Here is a 12,472-nt window from a genome sequence, read left to right on the forward strand (position 1 = left end):
ATGCTTGTTTGTCATTTAGCTCTCCATACGTGATGCAACATTTAGATACGTAAAAGAATCTTTCCATATGTAAAAGAATGCTCAAGGTTAAGACATAGAATATAATTATCCCGTGAGTACTAAAATAAAAGTCAAGTTAGAACAGAAACAGCGTTTGTAGTGGATATGAATGTCATAATTATCTTGAACCTTTATACATCGCTAGAAGCATGATTCTAGAAGTCCTTGTGGTAGCTGACTGGTAAGTTACCAGATTTCAAATCATAAGGTTATGAGTTCAATTCCCATCTGGGTCAATGCTTTTTTAAAAATTATATTTTTCGCAATGCAAGAAAAGTTACATAAAATAATTACATTAAAATACATCAGATGTATATATATATAACATAATCATTGCAGAACATAGTAATTATTATGTATAAATATAAAGTCTGAGATAATTTTCACAATAGGTCGGTATTATATATGAGAATGTTAAATGCAAGTTAGGAAAATCGTTTAATAGCAATAAATAAATTACGTAGTGTATTTATTTGCAGCTATTTGTCATACAGATGTAACTTCTCAATATTCTCAATACAGCATGGCATTTACATTCGTGAAATACAGTATATTCCTACGGATATAGAAAGTGTGTAAACAGAGTATCCTAAGTCGGATCCTGCTTCAAGACACATAACTTTTCCCGGTCCCCTTAACGTCACGGGAAGAACACAAATTCTCTTTAGAACGGAATGTCGGAAGTTAGAGTCTCATTCGAATACGTTGAATATGCTTTTGTATATTCATCTCTTTCTCTCTCGCTTTGTTTATGTGTGTGTGTATATGTTGCGGAATATCCCAAGTTAAATACAACATTTGCAAAGTATATGAGCATCAGTGTCATGGAGTACCGGAAATTGAAAGTCGTGTTTTTTCAGGTTGGATTTGCGTGTTCATGTTAGCTCACTGGTACAGTACGGGCTTGTTAATGAGGTCGTCTTGAGTTCAAAGCCTGCAGAGAATTATCATTTTTTTGTTAGTAGAATTGTACAGAAATCGGATATAAGGAGTGGTTTACTTCTAGTAATATTTTCAGAAGCGTTTAGGTTGCCCTAAAAAGGGTTGTTTTCGGGAGTTAATTCGGGGACATTAATATTGTGTCCAAGACCGTTCTGAATTTATTACACGCCCCATTCTTCTGGGCATGGAATCTATTAAATGGATGGCAAATCTATCTCTCTTCCCTACCTCCAGCCATGCTTCGGAAACAAGATGCCACACGTCATCCTGAGTTCTTGGTGGATCTGCCTCAGGCCAACTGTCCCTTAGAGTACGCTTCACTTCTGCCCACATATTTTTTATGGGATTGAGATCTGCTCCACGAGGCGGCCAGTCAATTAAATCATCTCAGGCTGCCCTGCGAACCATTCCTGAACCATACGAGAAGTATGTATTGGCGACTGGTCCTGCTGGAACTGAATTACACCTTCAGGCTGAAATACTCGTACAGATGGCACCATGATACTACTCATAATGTCTAAGTACTGAGTACTGTCCAGATGTCGTTCAATTCTGTGAAGCTGTCCTGCTCCGCGACTGGAAATCCAACCCCAACAGGAAATAGATACATGACCACTGCAATAACAAGCAGCCACATAGCCATGGTCATATCGGGTGCCTCTCGGACGATACACAAAACGGCGTCCCTCATTTGATGCTGTGAATATGGATTCATCAGAGAAAACTACGTTTTCCCAATTGCGACCCACATTCGCCTGTGCAAACGCAAGACGGTAAATTTTGTGGTCGTCTGAGAGTTTTTCCTTCACGGCAGCAACACGGCCACGTAACCCAGCATGACGAAGCCTTCACAGAGCTGTATGCTTCCTACCAGGAAAAAGAGAAGCTTCCCTTAGCTGTCTAGACGTCCTTAGTGGGTCTAACCGGGCTTCGTTTACTAATCTCGCATCTTCGGCTTCGGTCGACACATGCGGACGACCAGGAGATCGTAAATCATGAGTCTGACATGTAGCATCATATTTTCGAATCCATCGCCTTCCTGTAGAGGCCGGAACACCTACTCGCCTGCTAGCTACAGTTGGAGAATAGCCTTCCAACTCTCATAAAGTAATTACTGCTGTACGTCCATCCATAGTTACCAATGCTCTGAGCTGTGAGCAGGAAGCAATAGGTAAAAGCTAGAACCTGACGTGTGATTGGTTACTTGCAAGACACGCCTATTGTGGGGAACGACTTGGTCAACGACTCGCGAAAGAAATCTGAAAATGGTGCGCCGTAATAATAATATTAAAAACAGTTTTTATAAACGAATATTAATACATACGAAAAGCTGTTTAAAGAATGAATTGTTATACTGACTTTACACGTATAAAAACATATACCATATACCAAACAGATTGAGCGATATGATAATAGCTGTATTCAGACGAACACTTTCGAAGTCCAACTTCGGGTATCTTCTGAAAACAGTAAACTAAAGCTGCTGGTTCGAACCTCCAAGCCAATCTTAGCAATCGGGAAAAAATGTACAGATATGTTTTTCCTTCTGTTAAATATAATATGACATGTTGAAATGGTATGTGTAGAAAAAAACGTGAAATTGATTGAAATACTTAATGATACAATATTTCAAAACTATATATTCACACTCTCGTTCCGTCATTGTGATTTCCATACGGAAAAGAGCATTTACGTATGAGCTCAGTTATATTTCAGAAGCAGCTTCCGAAAAGCGGTCATGTTAGTGGTACACCCCCGAGCGTTTAAATCGTGAGTTCGATACCCGTTCAGGTGAGATTCTTTTATGATATTCTACTTTCCTCAATGCATGCAAATTATGTAAAATAATTACATTACAATTCATCAGTTGTATATATCAGTTGAATATATCAGTTAAACATATATATTCATATCATTTCACGACACAAGCATTTCTTATCTTTAAAGTATAACATTTGAGATATTGACAGAACGTCGGTATGTTATATGTAAATATTAAATACAAATTAAGAAAATCGTGTAATAGCAATAAATAATTTATGTAATGTATTTATTTGCAGCTATTTTCATACGCAGGTAACTTGTCAATATTCGCATTACAGCATTTAGGTAGAGCATATCAAAAATCGGATCGTGGTTCAAGAGAAAAAAACTAGCTAACCCCAAACTGTCACGTAAGAAATTCACGAATCGCAAAAGTGAAGTGAAGGGATTGAGAATACCTTAATCGCTCTCTCTCAACTCTCTCTTATCTACATTTATACATATAAAAGAGTATGTATGTATGCTCCAACATAACTCATGTATGCCTAGAGCAGGGTCTCTCAACCTGGGAGTCGTGGCCCCTAGGGAGTCGCGAAGATAAGCGGAAGAGATAAATATAGTTAGAATCTCTAATACCGGAAACTATTTTTAAATATTATTTTGAATTTTGTTCTGTTAGGCATACTTTTATTTTTTATACATACTGTAAAGAACAATATAAAATAAGTCTACTGAACATTTTCAAAGGGTGCAGAGTTGTTTAAAAATGAATTGAAATGAAAGAGGTATGATATGAAACTAATAAGAACTGTATATAGAAATACTAGAAAAATACACATGCAACAAAACTTGCACATTGAAATACAATTAAAATTGAAACCTAATGAGATAAATAAGCATGGTGTAATTTCACTAGTTCAGCAATGCCCGGTTTAATCTTCATGACGAACATTATGAAGGCATTTTCAACTGATTTCTTGTCTTTGTTTTAATGTTTACCATAAAAAAAAACTTTCGCATAAGTACGATGTAGCAAATGGAATTATTACTTTTAAAGCAGCAGATACCAGACCAGGATAATCTTCTCTCCTCATCAGGCAGAACTTGTCCAAGTCTTCCTTACAGAAAACGAGTTGCAAAGACTTGTAACATGATCATTCTATTATTTGGTCAAGAAGTTGTGGGTTTAGATCAGATACTTTAATGGCCTCTTCAATGAAGGAGTTTAACATCCATCTTGAACCAGCACCTTCGTCGTTAGGAATATAGATATTACAGTTACTGTATCCACTGTCAATGCCGGGCGCCGAAAAAAGGGGGCACAAATTTCGGTGGAAGTGTGTTACTCATGTTAGGAAAGTGCATGTGCACATGTATAAAATAGAAGGAAAAACGTAATAAAATGTGCTCAAAATCAAGGAAAGGCAGGGTTTACTTTTGAAAATTTTATTGAGCTTCGTGCCAACCATGGTGGCGCTTCGCAGCCAGTCTTTCGACCTCACTCATATGTACGGAGATCGTCGTATACTCTCGCCCCGAGCGCTGATTTTCCATGCCACGGCACTGTTCACTATAAACAAGAAATGGATTCTACTATTATAGAAATAGGTATGTTAAAAATTCCACACAAGCTTATTATAAAACAAATTATAAAAGGGTCGCTGGCAAGAGGATGTGATAAAAGGTGATCGTGATAGGAATTAGATTGAGAACCACTGGCCTAGAGTAATTTTAACCACATTTCTTTTAGTCTGAAAAAGAGTGCTGTCAAGTTACCTATGGTGAATGGGAGGGGGATATATATAAAAGATTGCTAGAAAATGATCGGTATTAGTGTCGAATTCATAGTTTTCGGGGTCTCTTAAATAAATAGTGTGACTTTCGATTTCGCTTAACTCCGATTAAGCTCTCAGTAGTAGGGATGGGCACGAGCGATTTTTCTTTGAAACTCGACTCGACTCGAAACAGACATCTTTGAGGTCTGCTCTAGGACTCGGCGCGAAAAATATCCTCCAACTCGACCCGGATTAGAGTCGAGTCGAACCAAAACGAGCCAAATCCTGTGTGTAGTCCTACCTAGAAAATACATAGACAATATAATTATTCTATTATCAATTATACTACTATTGCTACAAATAATAATAATAATGATAATAATAATAATAATAATAATAATTATTATTATTATTATTATTACAACACCGTGTATAAATATGAACGATATATGGTTAGTAAAGGAATACTAAAAGCTATTTGACTGCCGACGTCGGTAGTCATGAAGTCTACAAGGCAAAGACATCGTTCATACCCTAAGCTGTAATCGTCGGTGGACTACAGATGGTCAACTATTGGTCTCTCGCCAAAAATTGGTGGCCCCGCAGCGACAACCCGCCGTGGCCCCAGTAACATTTTGAAAACTTTACTACCACCGGCAGAGACGCGATGAAACGACAACGAACCACAAATTACTCTCCCAAAATACGTTAAAATGCCTATATGTGTGATTTGTTTATATTTAGGTGAGTCAAAAAGACACAATACAAATACCCCGGGGTGGACGCAAACTATCAATATTATGATTACTAGGCACGTGTTCTTCTGTCTTCCCCACGGAAACGATCATAAAAAGTTTCCTTGTTGAAGGATAAATCATTGAGGTCTTAATTTAGCCAGTCAGACAAAGACCTACATCTCGAGTTCTAGGAGGTGATACCGTGAACCGTTTCAGATTTATTGCTTTCTGGTGGGGTACTATCTAAATTTGTGCATAATAGCCGACATGCATCTTCGGTGCCTGTTATCTTTTGTACAATTTTAACCAGAGATGGTGTGGGTCAATGAAAATTTGATCCACGACCGACCATGGCCCACTATCACCCACCACCCAAATGACCCATTGGCCTACTCTGACCCATCATCCATCCTGATCCACTCTGACCCACCACCAACTATGAACCATTCTGAACCTTTGCGTCCAACTCAGACTCACCAACACCCATCGACATCAACTCTGACCCATGATCCACGTCCTCTTCTCCGTTGACTAAAGAGGTTACACTTGTAATAAAACAAGACTGTGAAATTGTCACTTATCGGAGTTTGAATTTCTACCGTCAATGGCTCAAGAACTTCTCTGTTACAATACTGGTGGATCTGACCTTTACGATATATAATGGCAAAGTGTTTCTCATCTTCCGAATTAAAATGAATTTAAATTTATCATATATCATTACGGTATATCTTTTTTTTTGACTTACAGACACATTTCAGTAGAAAATAGGATGAAATTTGAAAGTCTCAAATCGTGGAAATGTAGACCAACGTAAAAAAAGAAAGAATAACTAATTTTCTACATAATTAAGCACCTGGAGTGCCACTCTTTATCTAATCCACCCCGAAAATTATGGATTCGACACTAATGTCGATCTTTTTTTTTTAATAATTTTGATGTCAGCCCCTTTCATTTCTCCTAGGAGAGCAAACGGATACTGCCACCGTTAGGACTAAATTTGGTCTTAAATGACATTAAAATTTCTACTAATTAATTTAGCGACCAGTGTTGCATTTAAAAGCTCGGCGCCCCTACGCACTTCTGCTCTCGGCGTCCCCAACAACTACATATTTTTCCGCTCCTTCATCCCTAATTTAAAAATAAAACTTAATTCAAATATGCTTAATTAGTGAATTTATTACAGTTAAATACCACTCACTACACGCTACAGCTAGAACTACGTAACAAAAAATAACAAATGTGAAACATGTTCTGAATTATTTTTAGATTTCTTACGCTATTATTAAACATATTAGAATAGTAAAAGAGGATTGTTCATGAAATAGTATATTTGCCCTTGATTTTTAACTTTTTCATATGAAAAAATTAAAGTATTATTCAAGTTTGAACTTTGCACTGTGGAAAATGTTGCCCTCTAGGCAATGTGGACTAATGTTGACTAATGGGAAATGTGGCACTGTTAGGGCCGGTGAAAACTTACGATTCGATTCTAATATCGGTTGATTTCGATATTTTTATGTCGCTACGTAACCACCCGGGGTGTTAATGGGAGCTTAATTGGACTTGTATTGAAAGTAAAACTATTCACCTAAGCGACCACGAAGCTATGGATTCGATACTAATATCGACGCGTTTCTAGCATTTTTGATATGTATCCCGACAGTACTCTTTTCCAGACTGTAAGAAATAAAGTTAAATTTGCGCTAGATATATCAGAATTATGTTGAAACACACACATACATCCACTTTCATATTCTGTATAAATACAGAGTGAGCGAGCGAGCGAGAGAGAGCGACTCAAGACATCACCACTTCCACATTGCAAAAGCATATATCAGGAATTGAATTGAAAATCTATGTAAAGACTTTCTGCTGTGGCATGCTTCATAAGGACAACTCCAGTCTGCTCACGTGATCTTTGGGGTTCAGGAATTTCTTGCGAGCGTTGCGACTTTGTATTCTCTGTTTATACCCTCGGTTTATGCATCGAATAATTTTTCAAGAACATCAATGACATGCTGTATTATAAATGTTGAGAATTACCCTCTATATGACAAATAGCTGCAAATAAATAAATGCACTACATGATTTATATATTGCTATTGAACGAGTTTCTTAACTTGTATTTAACGTTCCAATATATATAATACCGACCTACTGTGAACACCTACCTATTTCAGATGTTATATTTTAAACATAATAATTACTATATTCTGCAATGATTATGTTATATATATACAACTGATGTATTTAATGTCATTATTTTATATAACTTTTCATGCATTGCGGAAAATATAATTTTTAAAAAAAGCATTGACCCAGATGTGAATCGAACTCTCAACCTTATGATTTAAAATCCGACAGCTTACCTGCGAGCTACCACAAGGACTTCTAGAATCATGCTTCTAGCGATGTATAACGGTTCTCAAGAAAATTATGACATTCAAATACACTACAAACGCTGTTTTTGTTCTAATTTGACTATTATTTTAGTACTCAGGCGATAATTATATTCTATGTCTCAAATTTGAGCATTCTTTTACATATGGAAAGATTCGTTTACATATCTAAATGTTCCATTACGTATGGAGAGCTAAATGACAAACAAGCATGTGCTGACATTAATACAAGGTTTCGAAATATTGTATCATTAAGTATTTCAATCAATGTTGCTTTTTTTCAACACTTGATAACAAGTCTTATTATATTTAAAAGAAGAAAAACACATCTGCAAACTTTTTCCCGATTGCAAAGGCTGGCTTGGAGGTTCGAACTTGGTTTACTATTTTCCGAAGATACCCGAAGTTGGACTTTGAAAATTTTTGTCTCAAAACACCAATAAAAAATGCGATCAACCTTTTTGAGACAAGGTGTACGTTTTCAGGAAAATAACTGTAATAAAAAGAACTGAATATCATTGAACACTAACGGTTATAATAAACTAACATGTGCAGTTTGCAGATGTAATTCTATAAGCTTTCCTACAAAAATATATGCACAGACCATAATTCAGTGAGCACTGAAATACAAGGTAACAAAATAATATATAAGATTCAGTCTACAGAGCAATTGTTACCTAAAGAGTAGCATATACTCTTTCGAGAATTGAGATGAGACGAGCAATGTTTACGATACTTTTCGTCTCGTCTCGATTCTCATTTCCAAAGCGTGACGATATTGTGAGTTAGCCTTGTCCCGTCTCGAATTAAAATGTTAAGCCTCATCCCGATTTTGTTCGGTATGTTTTGGAATCGAGATGAGAAATTCCCCTTTTACTGGGCAACATTAGACAAAACTGAAATATTTTTTTTGCCTAATGTCACGTTCTGCTTCTAATGGTATGACCCGTGCGATAATAAGTTTTGTTTAAATATTTCACGAGATAATTATTATTATTACTAGTATTATTCCTGAAAATTTGATAGTTCAAGTATTGAAACAAACAAGTATTCAAATATTTAAATGTAATGAAATGTCTGTCATTGCCGATTAATCGCAATCAAAATTCCTAAAGTACAGAAAAAAAGTTGCTGGACGTGTATTTGGTGGTAGAACCTCCAGATTACTGGTCAAGCTTCTAGACCACTGAACCAGGAACACTACGCTGTAAACGATTCGTCTTTAGTCTGGTTAAGTTAAGTCTCTCTGCTTCAGCTTGTAAAGTTGTATGTTACTTTTTTCTTCGTTTCGAAACGTCCTTCGTTTCCCACTTATGATGATATAAGTGAATAATCGTCGGTACTGTTTATAATAATAAGTTGAGTTTTTCTTAAACCTTTGGTTCACAACTTTGTTTTTTCTTCACACGAAACTACAGATATGACAGATTTAATTCTAATACTCTCCATTTGTTTCAAAGGAGTCGCCATTACATGGTCAAAGACTTATGACCGCCACGATATAAATGATTGTTCAATTTGATATAATGAAAAAAACTACAGCCTCTTATTTTGAAAATGGAGAGATATGTAGACTTCTCAGTGGTACTCCATTTCATATTTCTACAATATTTCGTGTAATAAAACAAGCGTTATTTTATAATGAAATATAGCGAATGATTACTTTTTTTGCTACTTAATCATTATCTCCAATCACATTTCGTTGTATCTTGAATATGTTACAGGCCCGATAACGTATTTGGTTCCCACGGAGAAGAGAATACGTTTATTATAAAGAAAGCCATTTCTCATTCAGATGAGGAACGTCATAGTTCGACGCAGTTTGGCAACGGATTTCATCGATCACGTTTGTCAAGACATATGCTGACACAGGAAAGTGAAAAGCGTCAAACGTACCAAAACAGTGATAATCGCTTTAGTCAAAGTTCAACTTTGTCAAGCGGTAAGTTAGTTCATACAGGTGAGAAATCCCACATCTGCGGAGTATGTGGAAAGCAATTTCGTGTGTGCTTAAGTTTGGCTAAGCACATGTTAATCCACACAGGAGAAAAACGTCACATTTGCCAAGAGTGTGGTAAGGCATTTAATCAAAGTTCACATTTGGCTAGACACATGTTAATCCACACAGGAGAAAAACATTACACATGCCAAGAGTGTGGTAAGGCATTTACTCTACGTTCAAATTTAGCTAGACACATTTTAATCCACACAGGCGAAAAATCTTACATTTGCCAAGACTGTGGTAAGGCATTTAATCAAAGTTACACTTTGGCTAGACACATTTTAATCCACACAGGCGAAAAATCTTACACATGCCAAGAGTGTGGCGTGGCATTTAGTCTACGTTCAAATTTGGCTACACACATTTTAATCCACTCAGGCGAAAAATCTTACACTTGCCAAGACTGTGGTTTGGCATTCAATCGACGTTCACATTTGGCTAGACACATGTTAATCCACACAGGAGAAAAGCATCACATATGCGAAGAATGTAGTAAGGCATTTAGTCGACGTTCAAATTTGGCTAGACACATGTTAATCCACACAGGAGAAAAGCATCATATATGCGAAGAATGTAGTAAGGCATTTAATCGACGTTCAAATTTGGTTAAACACATGTTAATCCATACAAGAAAAAAAAAACCATTACATATGCCAAGAGTGTGGTAAGGCCTTTAATCGACGTTCAGATTTGGCTAAACACATGTTAATCCACACAGGAGAAAAACATCACACTTGTGAAGAGTGTGGTAAGGCATTTATTAGACGTTCTGATTTGGCTAGACATAAGTTAATCCACACAGGAGAAAAACATTATGCATGCCAAGAGTGTCCTAGGGCATTTAAACTACGTTCAAATTTGGTTAGACACATGTTAATCCACACAGGACAATAATCGCAAGTGCGGAGAGTGTAGGAAAGCATTTACTGGCAGTTCACGTTTGGCAAATGGCAATATTAAAATACACATTTCAATAACCAGACACATGCAAATGGTGGTGAATAGGATTTAGTTTCGAATCAGCTTTGGCAAGACATGTAACTAGACATAGAATATAGAATGGGATTTGACGCACTCACAAGATGTTAAGTCAAGTTTTGAAAAAAAATTTTAATTCACGATAAATATCCTACAAAACAGGTCTGCAATAATATTAAATATTAAAGGAAACAATAAGTCTTTCAAATGATATACCTCCCCTTTGTAAAGGAATGTGTTTTGGAAGACAAGTTTTAAGTTCGTAATTTGGGCGCAGATATTACGGCAAATTTGTTCCGCATCTACTCTACGAGCTGCGCTTCTGCCTTCACCTCACAGGAATTGCAGCATAGTGAAAAAGTGGCTGACGCCGAGGAAGATTCGAGTGACGATTCCTCAAGTGAATGTTTATCTGAAAATAATGACTCCAAATATACCCCTTCTTGAGTCTTCATATATGTATTGGAGTTAAGGATAACAAGTTTAAGCGACATCGATAATGAGGGGCACCTTCCTCAGCTACAAGTGTAGATCCAGCGGATAAACATGTTCCATGTCTATTCCAACACTAGGGCCTTCTGGACCGTCTGCGATTTGGCCGCATCTTGCTGGCCGATACATAGTTGCGCAGGTCCTTTTTCGCCGCATATATTTATATTTCACAAGATATTTTTTCATGCTCATTGACGGAAACTGGGCAAATTGAAGAAAAGTAGCGGTCAAAAATCAAGTCCTCCTCTTTTCCACATGAGTTAAATTGATCAGACGAACTTCACGCAAAAATCGTATTAAGGTTATATGTGTCAAAAGAAGACTCACTAATAATAGTGAACATGATTTCACTCCAGTTGTTAACGTCTTTGATTTTAAAGCGACTTTAACGGCATTCATATCTAAAGTGTTAGTGACGTTAACGGAATTCATGGTGTATATTCGGAAAGAGTTTGTGTACCAAAACTTCGGTACACAGTATCTTACACTCTTTTTCGCTCACTGTCGTTTCTGAAGCGCGAGATGATGTAAAGTGAATGTGCATGTGGGTTGTTGAAAATAAAGTTCGTAGCTATGTTTCGTATTCCTTACCTATTCTTTATTGTATACTCAGAAGTAGTTGAGTTTACTGACTTACCAACTTTTCACTCGTTTTATAAGAAAAGTTGTTAAATCAGGTTTTAAACTTTATTCAAAACCGTTGTTTACCTTATAAGTATCTGGTACTGTAAGACATCGCATACCTGTCAAAACGAACGAGCACACAATTTTAGATCATTGAATTGATATATCGCTATTACAACATATTTCTATAAAATTTAAAGCGTGATCCTGTAAAATCTAGCAATAATGAGTTAGCAACTTCTGATTCTAGTGCGTCATTTGATTCGCGTTCAAACTTGGCAAGACAAATTTTAATATACACAAGTAGAAAACTACATATACGATGAGTTTAGAAAAGTATTTGGTGTATGTTCAAGTTTGGCAGGACATTTTAATACAGAGATAAAAATCTCACACGCATGACAACACACAGTTGAAAAGAAGATATATATATATATATATATATATATATATATATATATATATATATATATATATGCTCACATTTTGCAATACATGTTAAAACACACAGGAGAAAACATTATTAAAAACAAAAGTGTTCTAAGTGTGTAGAAATGACTTAATTAAAGTTTATATTTTGCAACAGATATATTAATACAGATGGGGAGGATCTGCTCGTGTGAAGACTATGAAGAATGGTGTAATCGAAGTTCAATTTTTGGGGAAACATGCTATCTCATACAGCTAAAAGATGGCTAT

At 36.3% G+C, this 12,472-nt stretch overlaps 1 protein-coding gene across 2 annotated transcripts in view; it reads left to right on the forward strand.

Moving 5' to 3' along the window:
• The window catches only part of LOC145669619 (uncharacterized), a 318,993-nt gene extending 306,775 nt beyond the window's left edge, over positions 1–12,218 (forward strand). For both annotated transcript variants that reach the window (XM_081737854.1, XM_081737853.1), the window contains exon 2: positions 9,402–12,218. In XM_081737854.1, the coding sequence (XP_081593980.1) occupies positions 9,402–10,347 (946 nt within the window). In that variant the 3' untranslated portion in view covers positions 10,348–12,218. The remainder of the gene's footprint in view (positions 1–9,401) is intronic.
• Positions 12,219–12,472: the final 254 nt, after the last annotated feature.

This window comes from Thermobia domestica, chromosome 14 (genome assembly GCF_964235325.1).
Source record: "Thermobia domestica chromosome 14, izTheDome1.hap1.1, whole genome shotgun sequence".
Classification (NCBI taxonomy): Eukaryota; Metazoa; Arthropoda; class Insecta; order Zygentoma; family Lepismatidae; genus Thermobia; species Thermobia domestica.